The sequence below is a fragment of the Phodopus roborovskii genome, unplaced genomic scaffold, assembly GCF_943737965.1.
Source record: "Phodopus roborovskii unplaced genomic scaffold, PHOROB, whole genome shotgun sequence".
NCBI classification, from domain to species: Eukaryota; Metazoa; Chordata; class Mammalia; order Rodentia; family Cricetidae; genus Phodopus; species Phodopus roborovskii.
In genome coordinates this window covers 31,989,016-32,011,505 of record NW_026126480.1, presented here as the reverse complement: position 1 = coordinate 32,011,505, position 22,490 = coordinate 31,989,016, and the positions used below count along the sequence as shown (strand labels likewise).

At 44.4% G+C, this 22,490-nt stretch overlaps 1 protein-coding gene across 3 annotated transcripts in view; it reads right to left on the bottom strand.

The window, feature by feature from the left end:
• Positions 1-920: 920 nt before the first annotated feature.
• The window catches only part of Slc5a11 (solute carrier family 5 member 11), a 55,132-nt gene continuing 33,562 nt past the window's right edge, over positions 921-22,490 (bottom strand). Inside the window, exons 9-16 of one of the 3 annotated variants that reach the window (XM_051192885.1) lie at positions 16,240-16,445; positions 14,064-14,199; positions 9,704-9,811; positions 9,278-9,428; positions 6,730-6,898; positions 3,873-4,088; positions 3,121-3,271; positions 922-1,162 (exon numbers count right to left, since the gene is read on the bottom strand). In XM_051192885.1, the coding sequence (XP_051048842.1) occupies positions 960-1,162; positions 3,121-3,271; positions 3,873-4,088; positions 6,730-6,898; positions 9,278-9,428; positions 9,704-9,811; positions 14,064-14,199; positions 16,240-16,445 (1,340 nt within the window). In that variant the 3' untranslated portion in view covers positions 922-959. Of the gene's footprint in view, positions 1,163-3,120; positions 3,272-3,872; positions 4,089-6,729; positions 6,899-9,277; positions 9,429-9,703; positions 9,812-14,063; positions 14,200-16,239; positions 16,446-22,490 lie in introns of all 3 variants that reach the window. The other 2 variants (XM_051192886.1, XM_051192887.1) reach the window with 2 other exon arrangements.

Sequence of the window (22,490 nt, the reverse complement as noted above, 5' to 3'; positions counted from 1 at the left end):
CTGGTCCTCTGCAAGAGCAGCAAAGGGCTCATAACTTCTAAGTCATCTCTCCAGCTAAGCTAGAATTCAAGAAGTGTACACAGTTACCTCATTTCCTCCTTTTTTTTTCTTCCCTGTTTTATATTTTGAGGCAGTGCTTCATGTAGCCCAGGCAGGCTGGCCTTGACCATGAACTCCTGTTCCTCCTGCCTCCACCTTCCAGGTGCTGGGATTACAGATGTATACCACTACTTAGATTTTTGTTGTTGCTGTCGCTTTATGAGACAGAATCTTGCTGTGTAACCCAATGCTGTGGAACAATCTTCAACACTGTAAATATATATTGCTCTCATTGTTAATAAAAATTGGCTTATTGGCTAGGCTAGGCAGGATTTTTGGGACAAAGAGAATGCTGGGAAGAAGGAGGGCCAAGTCAGAGGAATTTCCAGAGGAAAGAGGAGATGCAAGATGAAAGAGAAGTAACACCACGTGGCAGAATGTAGATTAATAGAAATTGGTTAATTTAAATTTTAAGAGCTAGTTAGTAACAGCCTGAGTTATCTGCCAAGCATTTGTAATTAATATTAAGTCTTCATGTCAGTTATTTGGAAACTGGAGGGTGGGAAAGAAAAAGTCTAACTACAGCGCAGGCTGGCCTCAAACTTGGAATCCTAATTCAGAAATGGTTGGGATCACAGGCATGTGCCACCACACAGCCCCTGGGTTTTAGCATGTGAGGTTTCAGGGCACTGAATACAGGTATGTTTCCTAAACTCTTAAGAGGAGCAAGTACCACAGTGAGAAAGGCTCCAGGGCCATCCATTCCTTTCAAGAAGAAAATGCCGATTGGCTGGTCAGCAACACCTCTGTTATGGTAAACAAACACAAGCTTTATTATCATTTTGTTTTTTTAGTGTTTAAAAAAAATAACAAGACACTGGAAATACACAGAGAGCTTGGGTCCTTGGGTCCACTCAGTGTTAAGCAAAGTAGCCCCAGAGGAAGATGGCACAGGTGATACACACAATGCTGTTGACATCTAGCAGGGTTTTCACCAAGGGATTTTCCTCCAAGGAAACTATGACAGGCTCTGCTTTGCTCGGAGGCTCCTCTTTGTCCTTTTCCATCCCACAGAGCCATAGGACAGCCTTCAGCACCTTGGACTGTTTGGGGGGCATTTCACCTAGAAAGAACCCAGCAAAGGAAGGTCACAAGGGAATTAACTGCCTGTTTCCAAGAGGAGGAAAAGTTTGACAAAATGTGTTCATGAACTGAGATATGGAATCCATGCTCTTCTTCTGGAAGGCATAGTTAGCCTTCCGTATTTGGAGATTTACCCAAACATGAATCAGGAATATTCAGAGAATGGATTGCTCATCATTCTTCCCTAAACAATGCAGTATAACAGCTACTCTGTAGCACTGACATTGTGTGGGGTTGTATAGAGGTGGTTCAAGTATGCAGGATGTACATATGTGAATACTGTGGCATTTGTGGGTGCACATGTGTGTGTGTGCACATGGGTGCCTGTGTATGAGCCAGAGGACAACCTCATAGGTCATTCTCTGGAGTTGTGTTGCGTATTTTGCTTGTTTGTTTGTTTGTTGAGACAATCTTTCACTGGCCTGGAACTCACCGAGTAGGTCAGGCTGACTAGTGGATGAGATCCAGCGATTTAAAAATAAAAACAAAGCAAAACAAAAACCCATGAATTTGGGGATCAAATCAGATCTTCATGCTTCCAAGGCAAGCACTTTACTGACCATTGTCTTCTCAGCCCCTACTTTGCCAGTTTATACAAAGGGACTTGAACATCTAGAGACTTTAGTACCTTTGTGGGTCCTGGGATCAGTTTCTCTCAGGTACTGAGAACAAGTATGCCCACTAATACCTTAAGTCTGGAAGATTATCACTGTCAAGGCAATCAAGGCTCACACACTACCTTTAGCGAAGCCACATAGCAGGTAAGTGAGATGGGCTTAGGACCCAGCTCTATACCCTCTCTGTATCACAATGTCTTACAGGAGGATGAAGGACTAGGGCACTGTTGTGGAATGCTATTTCCGTGTGTGCAGCTCAGGCTGCTGTAAGGAGTATGTTTTTCCCACCTGCTGCTGGTCTTGTCCCGCTGCCGCGCCAGCCCCAAGTAACGCACAGAGACTCTGTATTAGATATAATTCTGTTGGCCCGGTACTAGTTTCTTATCAACTAGCTCTGTCTTAAGTATTAACCCATTTCTGCTGATCTATATATTTTCACATGGTCGTCTCTTACCGGTGAGCCAGCAGGCATTCTGCTTTCTCCAGACTCTCCATCTTGACCCCTCCTTACTACTTCCTCTTTCCTCTTTGTCTCCTAGTCCCTCCTATCTAGCTTTCCTATTGGCAAACAGTGCTTTATTCATTAACCAGTATGAGAAACATATTTACAAAATGACATCTCCCATCAGGCTGCACACCCAGACAGATGATCCACCTGAATGGGGAAAACAGTTTACTCACTGAATATGATGACAGTGTCTTTACCTCTACAAAGAAATATGCTCACCCCAGGTTTTAAAACATGTGACCTGGAGTTCCCCACTCTCTAGGCTGAGTGACCAAACAAACATAAGGCCCTTGGTTCAATCCCTACCACTGGAAGAAAAAAAGAAAAGTTCGAGAAAAGAAGTGTCTGTGGAGTTTCTTACCTTGAGTTGACGTAGGTTAGTATCCATGATTTTTTTTCAATTGATAACCCAAATCTACATACTATGGAGATAACTTTGCCATGTCAACATGGAGGCCTAGTGTCCACAGATTTTCCCCACTGTTCAATAAATGGAAATTTAGAATCTTGTGTGAAATCTCCAGATTGTAAAATGTTAACTTACATTTTATAAAGTGAGCTAAACTGAAATAAGTGATTTGAAGACTGCTATAGTGTTCCCGCCTACGGTGTACGTTTGAGTGAAATCTTGGTAGGTTCTGGGTTTGCTGTTCGTGTGTCTCTCAGAGTCCCCTCTAGTAGGGAAGGCCGTCAAGAAGGCAGGGGATGCTGAAATTCCAAGCCTTCCCCCTTTTCAGATTGTGATCTGATGTAATCTCCCCTGAACAAATAATGCTTTGTAAGCTCTACTTATGAAGACCAGAGGCAACTCACTGCTATGGGCTTTGCTCTTATTTTCTTGAACTGTCTCCAATTGGATGCTGGTGCTGGTGGCCTCTGTAGTCCCATTCTGAGGAAGGGTTGTAGTCAGGGGTGTTGCAGGTAGCACCGGATCATGACGAGTAAACCAAGTCAGGCGGCTGACCTGAGAAACAGAGGCAACCATGAGACACAGACAGGAGCTGCTGTTTTTCCTCCCTTCCCCCGACCCAGCATCCATCTCAGCCTTCATGTTGGACACCGCTCATAGTGTGCCTTCTTTTCTAAGCAATTCAGTTCCCTGCACTCCTCAGAACCAATAGCTGTACCTCTTGCTTGCTCTCCTGTCCTTTGACAGCCCTCCTCTTGCTGGTATCTAACTGTCCTCACCCGAGGGTACTGTGTAAGCCACAGATTGACCCTTCAACTCAGCCTTTCTTCTGGTTCAAGGACAAGGTTGTACCTGAGCTGATGGGAACTGCTAAGAAGCAGGACCAGGAATGCTGATGGCTTTACACAATGGCAGTTTAAAAAAAAAAAAAAAGTAGGTGCACAGCTCTAGGAACTTCTGTGCTCCCCATAGGCCTGGGAATTGAAGCAGAAGTGAGAAATGGGGACTGGTGACCTTTTCTGAGTTCCCGTATTGACATGTTCCCAAAGCCTCACTCTGGACTTTCTGAATATTCGATTATCTTGCTTCAGCCTGGGATCCTCATTCTGTTACTTTTGATAAATCTCACAGGCTATGCCTGTCAACCCAAATGTACCATCTCTGTGGAGGGTGTCTCTGTGAACCAGCTCACGGTGAACACAGTGATGAGGGTGGTAGAAGACAGAATCATGGAGAAGTAGAGATAGTGGACATCCTTCACCACAGCTGGTCGATCATCAGGCTGGTCACATTGAGGCTGCACATAGACAAAATCCAGGACCAACCTGACTAATCCTAGCAGCAAGCCCAAGATCAGACCTGAAAAGGCACCCTGCAAACCAGAACAAAGCCATCTTAGGGATGCCAAGGGCACCAAAACTTCAAGAAGCCGTTTCAAGAGCTTGTCTTTCTCATGATGCTCACTGCATTGCAAAGGTTTGGAGCTATGTACTTGTTCCTCTTCTATAAATACAGTCATCCCTTGGTGTCCTGAAGGATCAGTTTCAAGACCCATTATAACAAAGTCCACAGCTGCTCAAGTGCCTTGTATAGAATGACATAGTGTTTGCATATGGCCTATGCATATCTACTTACATACGTTAAACCATCTTCAGATTACATATTAACACCCAATGCAATATGAATATTATGTAAGTAGTCTAGGCAATATTATTTAGAGCAATGGTTCTCAACATTCCTAATACTGTGACCCTTTAATACAGTTCCTCATGTTGTGGTGACCTCCCCCCCCCACACACCATAAATTATTTTCATTTCTACTTCATGACTGTAATTTTGCTATTGTTATGAATCTTAATGTAAATATTTATATCCTGATAGTCTTGGACAACCCCTGTGAAAAGGTCATTTGACTCCCAAAGGGGTCATGACCCATAGGTTGAGAACCATTGATTTAGAGGTTTAACATGGGGGGGGAAGTGTGTACTTGCTCAGTAGGGTCACAGTTTTTTTTTTTCCCCTCCAATATTTTCATTCTGCTGTTGGGTAGGTCCAGCTGAGCTCATGGATGCAGATGCCTAACTATAATGAGCCGATTTCACCTGATAGACTCCTTCCCTTCTAATTTAGCTTTTCTATTAATGGCAAGAGTGTGTCACGAAGCCAAGTATGGTGGTTAAAACTTGTGACACCCATATTCAGGCAGGAAGTTTATGAGTTGGAGGCCAGCCTGAGTGTGGTTAACTTTGTCAACTTGATGGCACTTAGAATCACCTGAGAAGCGAGGCTCAGTGAGGGACTGTTTTGACCAGTCCTGTCGGCCTGTCGCTAGAAGGATTGTCTTGATGTAGGAAGACTCAGCCTGAAAGTACAGCACCATTCCCTGGTCCAGGGTCCTGGGCTGTATTAGAGCCAGGAGGCTACACTGACACTCAGCATGTGTTCATCATCCTCCCTGTGGTGGTTCAAATGAAAATGGCTAGGCTCATGGGGACTGGTACTATTGGAAGGTGTGGCCTTGTTGAAATAAGTGTGGCATTGTTGGAGGAAGTATGTCACTGGGGGTAGGCTTTGTCTCAAATGCTCAAGCCAGGCCCAGTGTCTCAGTCTCTTCTTGCAGCCTTCAGATTTTTGTTTTGTTTTCTGCGACAGTGTTTCTCTATGTAGCTTTGGAGCCCATCCTGGCACTTGCTCTGTAGACTAGGCTGGCCTCAAACTCACATAAATCTGCCTGCCTCTGCCTCTGCCTCTGCCTCTGCCTCTCAAGTGCTGGGACTAAAGGCATGCACCACCACTGCCTGGCTGTCTTCAGATCATGAAGTAGAACTCTCAGCTCCCTCTCCAGCACCATGTCTGCCTATGTGCTGCCATGCTTCCCACCATGACAACAGTGAACTGACTAAACCCCTGAAGCTGTAAGCCAGTCCCAATGAAACATTTTCCTTTATAAGAGTTTCTGTACTACAAAAGAGTTCAAACTTTAAATTCGGGGATTTTCCTGGACATGGTTGATGGGGGAGATCCTTCTGATTGCTGTGAATATATGTTTCTCTATTGGTTGGTGAATAAATGCTGATTGGCCAATACCCAGGTGGGGCTCCCAGACTAGGAACACTGGGAAGAGGAGGCAGGGAAGTAGGAGAGAGAGAGAGAGAGAGAGAGAGAGAGAGAGATGCCATGTAGCTACTGGGAAGACAGGACTCCAGCATTACCTGTAAGATAAGACTATGTGGAGATACTTAGATTAATAGATTAATAATTAATAAATTAATAATTAAGAGAGAGCTAGCCATAAGGAGCCTGAGCCATTGGTCAAACAGTTTATAATTAAAACAAAAAAAAAATTCTGTGATCAAGGTGTCTCTTCACAGCAGTAGAAACCTTCAAACACTCCCTACTCTTGACTGGATGTGCTACGAGGATGTGTGTGACCCCCTGCTTCAGGTCTTGCTACCTTGACTGTACTGCAGTAATGAACCATAACATGGAACTGTGAGTTCATGCAGATTCTTTCTCCTCTAAGTTGCTTTAACACAAAAATTGAAATGTGCTACACAGTAAGGTCCTGACTCAGAGAGAGAGAGAGAGAGAGAGAGAGAGAGAAGAAAAGAAAGAAAAAGGAAGGAAAAGAAAAACCATGAAGACACATCTGAGAATGCCATCTCATCTTTTCAAAGGCCTGATGGCCCCTTCCTGTCTCTCCCACACAGAGCTCACTCACCCTGGCAACACCCAAGTCTAGCCCACATAGGCAGGACCCTGCCAGACCATTCCCCATCATTTCACCCAATGCCCATGAGCAGAACCTGGGTATTGTGTTGCCGATCAAGATTTACCTAATTTTTAAAACTTTATTTAACTTTATTTTCTGTGTGAAAGTATCAGACCCCCTGGAACTGGAGTTACAGACAGTTATAAGCTGCCATGTGGGTGCTGGAAATTGAACCCAGGTCCCCTGGAAGAACAGCCACTGTTCCCAATGGCTGAGCCATCTCTCCAGCCCCCAGATTTACCTTTTCATTGGTACGCTTCCAGAAACATCCCATAATGAAGACTATAGCCACGGGCGGCTGCAGGTAAGAGCTGATGGACTGAATGTAAATGAAAAGTTGGCCTCCCTGGCTGGCCTGCACCACGGGGATCCAGAGGATGGAGACCAGCACCAGCACAAACACAAACACCCTGTGTGGAGAGAGGGTAACACATCTGTCTCCTCTGAGCAGCTGCTTTCCTCCATTTACTGTGCACACTCAGTGAGCTGTAAGTTACATGAGATCTGTCCCTCCTAAGTGTACAATCCAGTATCCTTCACTGAGTCTGCAGTTGAGCAACCCCAACGACCATCAACACTGAGCACATCTGTCATGCCAAAATGCTCCCCCACCCCATTTATAGTTTATTCCTGCAGCCCCTGAGTAGTCATAAATGTGCTTGTTCCCTCCATGTTCATTTTCCCTGGAGCACCCTACAAATGTTCTCTGCCATGTGGAATGCGACCTTCAGTTGCTTGCTCAACTGCATCGTGCTCTTTGAGGTCCATTTAAGGGTAACACACATCCATGTTTCATACTCACTTCCTTTCCTGAGTCAGGGACTTTCTGCGTAGCTCAGGCTGACCTTGAATATGTAATTTCCCCTGCCTCAGCCTCCCAAGAATTACATGTCTGTACTAACTCACCAGGATATTTCATTGATTTAAACAATTATTGGGGCTGGGGAGATGACCCCATGGTTAAAAGCGCAAACTGCTCTTCCAGAGGACCTGGGTTCAAGTTCCAGCTCCCACCTGGCAGTTCACAACTGTCTGTAACTACAATTCCAGGGGATCCAATGCCCTCTTCCGGCACCAGGCCGGAACCAGGAACCAGGAAGTGGTGGTGCACGCCTTTAATCCCAGCACTCAGGAGGCAGAGGTAGGGAGATCTCTGTGAGTTTGAGGCCAGCCTGGTCTACAAGGTGAGTTAGAGGACAGCCAGAGCTGTTACACAGAGAACCCCTGTCTCAAAAAAAAAAAAAAAAAAAAAAAAAAAAAAAAATCTTTCTTTGAGAGGATCCAGTGTGGATAACCCTCACATGAAGGTCAGAGAACTTAAGGAATTGGTTCTCTTCTACCATGTGGTGCCTGGGTATCAAACTCAGGTCATCAACCTCAACAGTAAGCATCCTTACCAGTTGAGCCATCTCACTGGACCATTTCATCACTTCTTGGGATCATGAACACACCATTTCTTCCCATTGCTTGTCTTTCACCAATTGATGACAGAATTCCTGACCCCTTCTTTGCAACTGTAAACTGCTTGTATAAATACCTGTATTCAGGTCTGTGGACATGTTCTCATTTCTAGGAATGCACTGTTGAATTCTGTAGTAAGTTCATGCTTGAGAAACTGTAGGATTGTTTTTAAATAGAATCATTCATCATCCCATCTGTACTATGAAGGACTTCCAGTCTCTCCCCTTTCTTGTCTCTTTTTGTTTGAAACTTTTATTTTGAGACAAGGCCTCACTATGTATCTTAGATCAACCTAGAACTTGCTATGTGGTCCAGGCTGGTAGCACACTCAAGATCTCTCATATCAGCTTTCCAGGTGCTGGGGCGACAGGAATGCACCACTATTCCTGGCTGTTACTGACATTCAGTGGGGGGGGGGGTGAAGTGGTATCTCATGTAATAAATGATGCTGAGCATCTTGTCACGGGCTCATAGCCATTTCTACATCTTCATTGGTAAAGTGTCTATTCAGCTATTTTTGTGGTCGGTCATACAACATTCCAAGAGTTCTTCATATTTTCTAGATTACAAGTTCTTAAGCACATAATATGGCCTACAAATCTTTTCTCCAGTCTGTGGCTATCTTTATGTCTCTTAAATGGCGTCTTTTTGAGTGGTCAAGTGCAGTGCAGTGCATCTGGCTTTCCTTCAGTGAGTTAACATTCATTGTCCTGTCTAATGACTCTTTCCCTGAACTGTGGCTGAGACATCTCTCTGCATGAATCTCTGAGTGACAGGTCCCCCAAGGAACAGCTTATTTACATCACATTACATGGTGCTCATTTCTGCTCTCCTACTAGACTTCAGGACTTTGCAGGAGTCTTGGAATAGAAATCACTGTCTCCACCCCACCTCACTCATCTTACTGAGCTACCTCCTACCATCCCCTAGTTTCCAACCTAGATTGGTGTTTCCCATATGAACGTCTAGGTCACCTGATTCCCAGTCAGAACACTCATGATGAAGGCTTTCACTATCTGTTTTACTTCTGTTTTCCTGAGTGCCAACAGACACATGTCTTTTAGTGCTATGTTCCAGTACCAGGGGACTGTTTTTAAATACTGAGGTATTTTTTAAAGTACTGTTTTAAGTACTGGAACACAGCAGGTGTTCTCAGGACATCTACTGAATGAGTGAATAAGTCATGCAGAGTTTTCACTCCTCATTGTCAACAGCAGAGGCTGAGCAAGCTTGAGCACATTGGCTATGGCTGTCTGTGAGCTCAGTTCCCTGCTTGCTAAGTATTTGGGCTTTTCACTTCCCAGAGTCCCTACCCTGTACGTCCTTACCTGCCCACAATCATGAGCTCCCTTTCGGATGCCCGTGGCCGAATGTGGGTCCACAGGTCCATGGTGAAGATGGTGCTGGCACTGTTAAAGATGGAGGTGAGGGAGGACATAAGAGCGGCCACCATCACAGCCATCATGAGTCCACGGAGTCCTGGGGGACAGAAGGGAGGTCTATAGGCCTTGGGCTTTCTGATAACAGCTTCTGCTTCTTTTGTGACCCTGTCACCCCAGGCCTGAAGCTAGCTGATCCTGGTGGCTCAGCTCTGAGGTAGACCTTCTAGTGGGGTAGTCAAACAAGACTTTGTAGGCCTCCCAAATTCTGACCCATAGCTCTTACATCTTGCCCCTACCTCAGATTGGCACCCAAATAGTATCCTCCTTTCTAAGTGGTTCAAGGGACTAAGTGTAGGGGTGAGGGGACATTACCTGTGGGTAAAAGTTCCAGCACAAGTTTGGGATATGCGATGTCTGAACAGCCAGAGGGATTGCTACAGACCTGTTGGCAGATGTCGGGATGAGCACAGGCCACTTGATCTATGGAGGAAATGTAAGCCCAGAGTGAGGCAGACAGGCCCTGAGCCCAGACCTTGCTACAATGTGCCAGAATCAGACTGGCACCAAAAGAAGGGTCTGTGAGCTTATAGCTGAGAGAAATATGAAAGAGTCTCAACTCTATGCCCATTCAGCTTCCTGAGCTCCTGCTGCTGGTCTGTAGAACAGTAGGTGGGGGGGGGTGCCATAACTATCTTATAACATCAGTGTAACTGCTATTTGACACTGCACTGCTAACAAACTCTGCCTCATAAGATTAGAACAGAGCTGGCAAGATGTTTTGGTGTGCACTGATAAGGCTGACAACCTGTTTGGTTCCCAGGTCCCACGTGGTGGGAGGAGAGCGACAAAGCCCTCTTGTTCTCTCTGACCTATGCACAATGTGCATGTGCATGCAGGTGTACATGTGTTCACACACACACATTTACCCCAACATCAACCCCCACATGCACACAGTTCAGAAGTTAATGAAGGTCCAGCAAGCCTGATGGCCTTAGTTCAATCCTAATGTACCACAATATAGGAGAGAACTGATTCCTGCAAGTTGTCCTCTGACCTCACACAGGTGACATGGCACACTTGCATGCATATGTGTGCACAGACACACACACACACACACACTAAAATAATGATTAAAAAATAGGTCATTGGAAAAAAAAAGCATAGCAATTGGCTGAGATAATTTAGAATAAAACTTTACTACCCAAGTATTATCATACAGGACATAGTAAGAACACATCAGCATTGTCATTGGACCCCAGATAGAGTTGTGACACCCAATAGCCAGTCATAGATAAAGTCCTACTTCAGACTGCATCTTCTCAGCTGCCATCGGGGGACAGTGACACACATCTATAGTGAAGGCTGTCCATGACACTTTTTTAAAAATGCCTAACTTTCCTCTTTTTGGAGTTGGATCTAGAGCTCAGGGCTTTGCGCACACTGGGCACCCACTCTACTGCTAGTGAGCAGCACCCCAGCTCTGTCAGTACTTTCAGACCCCTCCCTCCCTGCCTCCCTCAGCTGCTCCTGGGGTTCAGGTGCTGCTGCTCAGTTGAGACTCAAGCTCACCGTGAGCTTCAAACCCTGAGTGTCTTTCCTCCCTTTTCACGTCTTTTTTTAAAAAAATTATTTTTAAATTATATGTCCATGTATGTGTCTGTGTACAGGCTTGTGCTCCTGAATGCAAGTGTCCACAGAGGCCAGAAAGGGGCCTTGGGTCCCCTAGAGCTGGAGTTACAGGCAGTTGTGAGCTGCCCAGCCTGGGTGCTGGGAACTGAACTCAGGTCCTCTAGAAGTGCATAAAGTACTCTTCACTAGGAGCCACCTCTCCGCCTCTTCTTTCCACATCTTTTTTCAGTTCTTTCCCCTCCCTAGCTGATCTCTGATTTCTTCAGTGTAAAATCACCTACCCATCCTGATTCTCTAATTCGTCTCCACAGTTCACCTCTGCTGGGGCTAGGGTGTCCTTTGGGTTCATGGGTTCTTGGTGTGGCAATATCGGGAGGTAGTGGGCTCTTTAAGAGGTGGAGCTTAGTAGGAGGTTCTAAGGTCATTGTGGATGTGACCCTCAGAAGGGGTTAAGACTGGCTGCCTGGGAACCTGAGTTGAGCATCCATGTGAAAAGCTTGGCTCAGGGGTACACACTGGTAAGGCCAGGATAGGAGTGAGGGATAGGGAAGCAGATAGGAGGATCCCTGGAGTTCGCTAGCCAGCCATCCTAGCCAAATCAGTGAGCTGCAGGTTCATGAGTAAACCCTGCCTTCAATGAAAAATAAGATAGCAATTGAGGAAGACACCCAGTATCAACATTTGGCCACCACATATACATGCACACATATGTGCATATGCCTGCACACACACAAAGCCAAATGCACCCATATGCCCCATACATACACACCCCACCACTCAGAAAAAAATCAGTGGCTTTTGAGGAAACCAGCAGATAAGAAAACACTCAACATTCTGACTGCTGGAGCCCTAAAGCCTCCCATTGCTGAAGTTCAGGCCTCTGTGCTTCATTCTGCTCTGCGAAGCTCACCTTCTCCGCACAGACTGAGAAGGAGCAGGGTCCCATCACAGACATTTACTCATTAACGGCAAAGGGTTTTTCCTACTAAAAATGCAACCCTCAAGAATGGGACACATGACTGGAGCAAAGTTTATAAATCACGTTCGGTGAAGAACGCAGTGCTCTTCCTACAGTACGTTCATGGCCAGGGGAGTGGCCTGCTGATAAAGTGCTTGCACCTGTGTAAGGCTGAGCACAGTGCAGGTCTGCAAGCCAAGTGCCTAGAAGGTGGAGATCCTTGGGGCCCAGTGCCTCCCTAGTCCATCTTAATCAGGGAGCTCCAGGATTAGTAGAGAATGCTAGAGATCAAGCTTTGTTACACATGCAGAGAGAGAAACAGACAGACAGACAGACACACACACACACACACACACATACACAGAGAGAGAGAGAGAGAGACAGAGTGAGAGATTGTTCACCTTGGTGAAATTAATTGACTCAACTAAGTTTTAATTGATTCCAGCAGCACTGTGACAATTAACACACCATTCAATAACATTGTTGCCTGTTAATTAACCAACTATTTGTATATACAAGCTCCCTTGACAAAGACCTCATCCACACTCATCTTGCAGATGAAAAAACAAAGGAAAGAGAGGTTAAGGCCACATAGCTCCTGAGTGGCAGAGCTGAGGCTCAGGCCCAGGCAGTCTAGAACAGAGCACCCCCTACCCCACCCCACCTCCACCCCTGCCATCAGCAGCTGTCTGTCCATGAAACTTGCCTTTAGCACGTACTCAGTCAATGTGATCGCTTTAAACCGTGTCCTGTTATCTGTCAGGCTTTATTCAGCAGCCCTATGCTTTTCCATCAAGTCACCGGGTAGCCAAGATCTCAGGTCTGGCACCCACATGGCTTTGCAAAAGCTGTGTGCCCCCTACATGGAGGCACAACTTGTGATCTCCATCTAGGCTGGAAAGGCAAGCTTTTAGAATTCAACACCATGGTTGGTGTCCTTCTCCCAAGTCCCGCTAAGTTCTTAAAGACTCTAAATGATTTAGACCTAACTACCGGATAATGAATGGTCATTCATTCTACTCTGTTTTGTTTTGTTTTTTGAGACAGGGTTTCTCTGTGTAGCCCTGGATGTTTTGGAATTCACTCTGTAGATCAGGTTGGCCTTGAAATCACAGAAATCTGCCTGCCTCTGCCTATAAAGGTGTGTGCCACCACTGCCTGGCCATCCTTTTTGTTTGCATCTATAACTCTGTGGTTCTCAACCTTCCTAATGCTATGGCCCTTTAATATAGTTCCTCATGTTGTGGTGACCCCAACCATAAAATTACTTCATTTCTATTTCATGATAATAACTTTGCTAATGTTATGAGTCTTAATGTAAATATCTGATATGAGACCCCTGGGTCTTGCTTGACCTACAGGTTGAGAACCACTGGGATAGCATATGTAGGGGTAAGGAACTGGGGAGGGTGCTTTCCACTTTATGGTCTCCTTAGTTATAGAAGAATCCTTGCTGTTACAGAGAAACAGGTTTGTTCTGTGCAGCTTTGTTCTGCTCATCAGCTCCTGACACCAGGGACTCCTGTTCACATCATCCTGGTAAGTATTGTTTATGTATATGCAGAAACCTCTTGACTGCACTTAAAGAAAATAAGCTAGCCAAACATGTTGGTGCACACCTGTAATCCCAGCACTTAAGAACATCATAAGTTCAAGTCCAGCCTAGGCCTCATAAGATCCTGTGTGTGTGTGTGTGTGTGTGTGTGTGTGTGTGTGTGTGTATGTGTGTGTGCTCCTGTAGGGTTATTTATGTCCCCAATATTTACTGACACAGGAAGGTTCCATCAGGCCAAAGCTACCAGAACACTGAGCTTGAAGTCTAAAGCATGGGCATATGACTTAGTCTTTCAGGAATAACCATGCAGACCCACAGAACCTTAGACTAGTTTGTGGTCTGAAGAATACAGTGGAAGATTCCCAGTAAGCATCTACTCCCACCTCTTGGAACACAGTGGATTTGTCTGCTAAGTCAGTGTTGTACAGCATTGTGTGACATCAGTAGATGGATGGAGAGACCTCCATCCAGTCACCAGGCCAGGACTTCCATCCTGCTCTTGTGGGACAGTGAGTAACACATTTAGAACATTTCCTAGAGCCTGAGACTTGCAGACAGACAGGTGACCTTTGCCCCCACAGCCTTCTCACCTGGAAAGAGGACTCTGCTGACCATGCCAGGGAAGACCATTAGGAAAAGAGGAAGCACTTTCAGGTATGCAGCCATCAGGGACCCTCCTTTGGCATGAGACAGGTTCTTGGCGGCCAGACTCCGCTGAACAATCACCTGGAGCAGATGAAGGCGGTTGGAAGCTGAGGATGGTTTGCTCACTGGCCCTGTGGAGCTTCTCAGTAGGCCTGAGGCCTGGGTCTGCCTGCCTTTCTCCTAACCTCTACCCCTGACCTACCTAGGGTGGCCATCGCTGTCTCCACCCTATCGACCCAGTCAGTTACTGTTCACTCCAGAATTAATCCACCTCTTTGGCTACAGAGTTAGGTAAAAGCATGTACTGAAGACATCCAAGTTTAATTTCTCAGTAGAAAAAAAAGCAAAGGCAGAGGAGGGGCTGGAGAGACGGGATAGGGGTTAAGAGTGCCGGCTGCTGTTTTAGAGGAATCATGGTTGCTTCCTGGCACTCACGTGGTGGCTCACAACTGTCTGTAACTATGACCCCTGGGGATCTGACACCCTCTTCTCACTCCCACAAGTACCCAGGGACACACATGGTACACAGACATACATCCTGGCAAACACAGGCATAAACTAAAAACAAACAAATGTTATGAGATAGCCTCCGGTGGGATCGCTAACTGTGGAGGTGGCATGGACTGGCAAGGCTGCACCCTGACATCACACAGTATGGCTCTCTGAGAATGAAGCGACCTCAGGAAAACTGAGAGGTGGGGAACGAGAAGGGGCTTCCAGCGTTGTGGGATGGGTCCTTCCATTTAGGTCTGGCTACAGTATACACTTTAGAAGTGGAGATAGCCGACCTGGGTTCAAATCCTATCTCCTCACCGCCTGACTGTGTGAACCCGAGCACCCAGTGTCACCTCTAGCCTTAGTATTCTCATTGACTAAATGGGGCTAATACCAGCTGGCTTTGAAAGTTAGTGAAGTAGGAGCAGTTGGAATACTCAGGATAGGGTAACTTAATAACACTAATTTCTCATAGATAATAATTGCCATAATTTGTCTGTCTCTAGCTTTCCAGGGATGAAAGGTTTTTTGTTTGTTTGTTTGTTTGTTTTGAATGTCCTCTTGTGTTAAAATGATTGTTTTCATTATTAACTTGAGTCCTCACTTAGTTAACACCCTTAGTGAGAAGAATGTCCAGAGGTGGGGTTTATTCTCCCTCTGTGCCATTCCCTTAAGTTTTGTTAGATTTCACAGCACACTGTGCACAAATTTAAGTCAAAAGAGATGCCACTTTGAGGTCTATGTCCCTGAAGAAGCTATGAGACTGAACCTCATCAGACAACTGCCAGAGGTTTCACAGTGTCAAGAATGCTGTTAAATACAAAATGCTTGCTAAAGATATGACTGCAGAAATAGTGACAGAAATTGAGACAGGGGACAAGGGTTGGGACCCAAGAGATTCATCCAATCAGAACTCAAAAATGCCCTGGTCATGACTGGGACATTATCAGTCTGTGACTTTCAGATTCTAAAAATGATTGGAATTGTTAACAATTAAGTGCTTCTTTTTGTTTTTTTGTTTTGTTTTGTTTTGTGTGTGTGTGTGTGTGTGTGTGTGTGTGTGTGTGTATGTATGTATGTGTACAAATGCACATGCGTGTGTATAGGTCAGAAAGCAACTTTGTTCAGGTCCCTCCTCAGCCACACTTTTTCTTACAACCCTATTTTAAATTGCATTCCCCTCCTCTCAGACTTCTTTTGCTTCGCTCTACTTTTTAAAAGTGACACCCTTTAATGTCTCCCAAGAAAGGCTTATTTGTCATCTCTCTGTCTCCCCCAGGCAGTGGCAGGGTAGTTCCATATCAGCTCCAGTTTCCTCAAGTGCCCAGAGGTGTGTCTGGGGCATCTGTTGAACAAATGATATGCATTACAAATGAAACAAAATGAAATTTATCATCTCCTTCATATCATTAAGGTTATGACTGGCTCTTCCCAGACAAACAGGGGGTGGTAAATTCCCCCTTTTGCAAAAATCAGCAGCTCCGGATTCACTATTGGCATTTGCAAGAGAAAGAAGCAGTAGGCAGAGTAGAAGAGAGGATGTAAGGAATGGAGGAGTTGGGAGAATGGAGAAACAGCAGTCAGCCCGGGAAAGAAGCATCTGGAGTCAGTCAATCAGCTCCATACCTGATCTGTGCACCAGTACCAGAGAGATGGGATGGACATTCCAAAGAGGATCCCAGGCCAGGGGAGGTCAGAGGTCACTGGGTCTCGGAAGATGTGGAAGGCATCTTCTCGGGGCAGGCCACAGCTGCTGTTCTCACTCCGGTTACTAGCCAGGGCTGAGAAGTACTGGTCCTTCAGGCCTTCCATCCCACCAACAGCTGCAAAACCTAGAATGCAGAGGAAGCCCGAGGTTGCCAGAAGCTCCTGGAGCCTGCAGCAAGGCGGAGATAGATGATGGCCTAGTCGGAGCAGAGCTACTGAGGAGCACTGTCCCCTTAAGGATTCTTAACTTCTGTCCTTTTTCTCTTGTGTCTTTGATAACTACTATACATGGCATCTCAAAATAATTTTTCCATGAAATTTATTTATTTACAAGCAGAGATATGGGTGTATAGGTGTATTCATATGCATATGCCACAGTGTGTGTCAAGGTTAGATCACAGGGCAACTTGTAGGAATCAGTGCACCTTCCTCTATGTGAAAAGTCCAGGGATCAAGTTCAGGTCATCAGGTTTGGCAGCAAGTGTCTTTACCCACTGATCCATCTCACTGGCCCTGACTAACAACTCTAAATGCACAACAGAAAGCACAGAGAATTGTGTGTATGTGTGTATATATGTGTGTTTATATGTGTATATGTGTTCATATGTATGTGTGTATCTTTGTGTATGTATGTGTGTAGAAAGCAATCATAGGACTACAAAAATATGATACAATAATTTGCCTACTCCATCAAATAACTGGCTTAATGATAAATAATAAAATAGTAGATCTTAGAATGGTTTAGTTGTGAAGCTGTGAACACACACTCAAAGGTATCCAAATAGCAGTGGACTGGGGAGATGGCTCAGAGGGTAAAGTGCTTGCTTCACAAACATAAAGACCTGAGTTCAGATCCCAGTACCTACACAAAAGTTAGGCGTGGTGGTGAACTTCTGTAACCACACCACTGGGTTGGCAAAAGAAGGGCTTGCTGGTCATCTACTCTAGCCAATAGCTGAGTTCCATGTTCAGTGGGAAATCCTGTCTCAAAAAAAAAAAAAAAAAAAAAAAAAAAAAAAAAGGTAGAAAGAGGTTGAGGAAGACACCTAACATCAACTTCTGACCTCCACAGGCACACTCATGAACAAGCACATCCATAGACATGTACACGTGTCATACACATACACAATCAGCAAGAACTTTAAAGCAATTGAAAGAAATTTGTGATATCTTTTGATATCAAAGCCACAGGTCCTGCAAATATCATTGTCATTTGTGACTTACTTTTATAATTTGGAAACGAGGATAAAAATAGATAGAAAGTGCTTTTTTATTTTATTTTTTCTCATCCAAGTTCACAGGTACCCTGATATGGTCTATGGGCCTGATGCTGGGAAACTGTCTTAAGACAGTTTGCCTTAGAACTTCTCAGGGGCATATCTGTTGTAGTATCACAAGAGGTGGCTTTAAGCAAGCCACTTTTTGCCTTTGCTATCAGCTTCCTCTGCTGCAGGTGGGTGGGGACTGTGAGACAGCCTCCTGAGGCCAGGCCAAGGAGGAGTGACTAACGCTCACTGAATCTGCCACAACAGTGAGCCGTTCCGAAAAATAAACTATTAATAGCTGCAGGTCATTCGTTCCTCTTCAGTTGTTGGAAAGATTAAATATTGTTGGTTTTGGGAGATGGGATTTAGAGGGGGGGCTTGTTTTCATTTTTCATTTCTATGGGAGAAAAGGCATTGATGTAAGTTTGGGGTTAGGGAGGACACACAGCCTCAAGATTTCTGAAGACAGGTGCACAAGGAATACTGAGAAAAACAAAACCTAGCTATTGGGTGCTAAATTTTTGTCCATCTTCACTACCCTGAAAAGAAAAGTTATTTTTATTTCTGAGTGGTACATAATTACTCATATTAATAGGAATAATATGATATTTTGATACATATGTGCACAGTATATAATAATCAAGTCAAGGTAATTAAACATGCCTATCATGTCAACCATTAGCCATTTCTTTGTATTGAGGATGACTCAATAGCCTCTTAGTTATTTTGAAATATGTAATAAATTATGGCTAACCTTTATCAGCTTGAAAAGCTCTTTCATGGTAGTAGTTGGGGCTGTGGTTTTTGTCAGTAACTTAAGACAGCCATATATAAAACAAGTGACAACTGGAGAGATGGCTCAGCAGTTAAGAGCAATTGCTGGTGTTCAAGAGGTCCAGGGTTCAATACCCAGCACCCACATAGAGGCTCACAATCATCTGTAACTCCAGTCCCAGGGGATCCAATGCCTTCTTCTGGCCTCAGCAGGTTCTACACACACACACACACACACACACACACACACACACACACACGAGCAGGCATACAGACAAAACACCCAAACGCTTAGAAGAAATTAAAATTTTTTTTGAGAAACGAGTGAATTTGAACAGATAAATCACAGCAAATAGAACAGTTGGGTCTAGAATTGGAACGGGAGTCAGATCAAGCTTCCTAAAGTTAACATGAGTCACGAGTCACGTGGTGATTATTGAAGTACAGATCAGGGGCCAGATGAAAGGCTGGGGCCTGGGATTCTGTCTGATTGTTGACGTTAGAATCAACAGATCTGGCTGGGGGCTGGGGTTCCCTTTATGAGCTCCAGGGTGAAACTAAGGTTGCAGGCCATGGACCACCCTCTGAGTAGCAACAGTGGAGGCGCTATCTGGGTACCAAATGAAATCCCACTTTGGTAAAGGATAATGAGTTTGAATTTTAATCTTAATCTACTCAGCTCATTTCCAGGTCATTTTTGCCAGTCATGTCAGTATCTGTAAATAACTTTATCTCTTTTATTTCAGTAGATATATCTTATATTTCATATGTCATGAAGTAATGAAGCATTCCTTTTCCTAGGACAGCTTCTAGTGTCAAGTACTCTAGCTTCTCCTTTAGAAATCCGACTATTAATATTTCCTACTTTCTCTTGAATCAAATCGAATGTCACACTGTGTACATGGGCAAGGCATGGTGGCTGTCTGTTGCCCTGGCTGTTTCCTGTCATCTGTCTGTTTCCCGGCTGTAACAATGTGAACTTGTGTTCCATAAGGTCCTCCCTACAACAACAGACTGACATCTCTGAAACTGTGAACCAGATTTGTGAAACAAATCTTTCCTCTTTTTAAGTTGTTCATGTCCGGTATTCTGTTATAGCCACAGGAAAGCTAATACAGACATTAAAAAAAAAAAAAAAAAACCAAAAACCCTGGGAAAGCAGACCCCATCACGGCATAAGAAATGCCCAAGGCATTTGAAACTGAAGGTGCACAAAGGCAACCAGAACAATCACTGGAAAAATCTAAACTCCAGCTCAGCCCCTAGCCATACTGGCTCCTCCATTAGCAACTTGGCCAAAGAGCTATGCTCATATCCAAACATAAATTCAATTTACCCCAAATTTCTACAATCTTATATATTATGTCCAACATTGAAAAAAAATTTGTGGTACCCAAGAAAGAAAGAAAAATGACCTACCGTTATGAAACAAAGTGATAAAGGCAAACTGATAGGTGACCCAGATGTTGCAACTGTCAGACAGGAAATGAAAAATAACTGATTAATAGGTTATAGGCTGTAGTGGAAATGTAGGCAATACTCGTGACTAGATGGACAATCTCAGCAAAGAGATACACAAGGAAGGACTGAATGGCACTGGGGGCAGAGTGTAGTGGTAGAGTGTGTGCTTAGCAAGCATAAGGAGGTGGGTTTGCTCCCTGGTAACTGGAAAATGAAAGAGAAGGAAGAAGAGGGAGGGAGGGAAGGAGGAGGGAGAAGATAAAAGGATAGAATGGAGATGGTAACAGAGATGACAAATCTCTCCTCAGTCAACCCATCAACAGACAACAGCAAAAGATGCCATGAATACGCCAGAAAACAGGTGAATAGAAATAACTCATTCTGGAATACAAAAGAAAAGAGGCCATGAGATGGTGTGGTAACAGAATTTGGTGACACTGGAGTTCCAAGAATAAAAGATGCTAGCCAGATGTATTGGTGCACACCTCTATTCCTAGCACTCGAGAGACAGAGGCAGGAGGATCTCTGTGAGATGCAAGCCAGCATGGTCTACATAGCAAACCCAGGCCAGCTAGGACTACATAGAGAGACCTCGTCTCAAAAACAAAACAATAAAACAAAACAAAAAAAAATCAAAGAAACAAACAAAAAAACAAAACAAAAGAGTAAAAGACACGGATGAAGAAGAGAGGTTGGGAGGCAAGAGGGGAGGTGAGAAAATATTATTCTCAAAGTGGCCATTAAATACAATTCCCCAAATCTCAGGAGTGTCAAACAGAATAAACACAGCCCCCATTTACATCTATCATATTAGAACTGCTGGAAAGGAAAGCTACAGCAACTGAACAGTGGCTCATGCCTGTGGTTCCTGTACTGGTGGGGAAGGGGTGGGGTGTAAAAGGAGGAGGGTCACAAGTTCAGGGACAGTCTCAGCTACACTGTGAGAAAAAAGGCAAAGTGTGTCAAAAGTTAAAAAGTAAAAAAGACAAAAGAAACATTTCCTTCAAGGCAAGCAAAGTAGGGGGTGGGACTCACAGTACCGGAGCAATGAAAGTGAGATTGCAGGCCTCCTCACAGTGGTACCCAAGGCACTAGAGGCTCCTCTAAAGCGCTGGGAAATCAAATCACAGCCAAGGTGACTATATACGTACAGACATTTTTCAAAAGTAATCGATAAACGGGCATTTTCAGACAGACCAAAATTTACTACAAGAGGAAGAGAAAATAGAAACGAAGAATTTTATTTTCCTTCTTCACAAGAGTGCAGAACAGGCTGGCGAAAAGCTAGCGAGTGGTTTCTGTTATTTGAACCATGAAACAAATGTATTACTCCATGGTTATCTTTTTCAAATCTCATTCGAAAGCCCAAGTGACATCTATCCAAAACACAGACATGTGCCCTGTGCAATGTTAAAAGCAAATTGCTTCCTATGCCTTTGGCACCCATTCCCAGGCATCTTCACAGATGTTACCAGTTTCATTGCCAGCAGCAAGATGGTTGAGGGTTGAAGTCTGAAACCACTCACCTAGATTTGAGTCCTAGCTTTTTGTTTGTTTACTGTCTCTTTATGTTGCCCAGGCTGACCCTAAATGCCATCTTCAGTTTCTCAAGTACCTGGGCTGCGTGTGTGCATCACTACAGCTGGCTGCCACCTTACTTTACCAGCCATGTAGTTTAGCAGTTACTGCCTTGAGTTTGCAATCTAAGGGAGTAACAGGTTAGGGATAAGGCTCAGTAGCTAAGGCATTGGCATGCAAGTATGAGGGCCAGAGCTTGGATGCCCAGTTGATGAACTAGTTGGTGTGACAACCCACCTGTGATGTCAGCATGTAATAGGCGGAGACTGAGTCTCCACAGCAAGCTGACTAGCTGTATTAGAATTGATGCGTTCATGTGGAGAGGTGAAAACACAAGATACCCACTGTCAACCTTGGACCCCCCACATGCAAGTACAAACACCCCACCTATGTGCCCACACACAAGCAAATATGCATATATACATGCATTGCAACACACACACATACAGAGAAAGAAAGAGAGGGAGAATAACATAGATCCCTGACGTCACTGTCCTGAGCTTTACAGGGACATACATCTAAATGTCATATGCTTTAACCAATGGTGGCACTGGGTGTAGAATGTATGAAAACACTGTTCTGCTGTTAGGGTCTTCTGTGTCTAAGCAATCTCAAAAGGTCAAAAACATCATTGACTGTCAAAATTGCCCTTTCTTTCACACATCATTTATCCACACCAGTGTCGGAAAAAAAATAGCAATTTCACTTTGAAAATTAGTAAATTCACGGGTTATCCAATACAAACTCCTCGTCACCCCTGAAATCATATACGTGTACAAGCAGCAAAAACAGACTCAGCAGGTTGTGTTTATATACTTACATATTTGTAACAATAGTACTCAAAAAGGAACCATAAATTAAAAAGAAGTGGGGAAGCATATAGGCGGGTTTAGAGGGAGGAAGGGGAAGAAGGGGGTGCTGTAATTATCTTTTAATTTAAATTAAAAAAAAAAAGAAAATTAGTAAATTCCAGGGCTGTGGGTATGGCTATAACCCCAAAGCTTGGAGAAGGGGGAGACAAGTGACTCCAGAGTGCACCAGCAAATCAGTGAGGTCTAGGCTGAGAGAGACTTTGTCTCAAAACATTAAGGT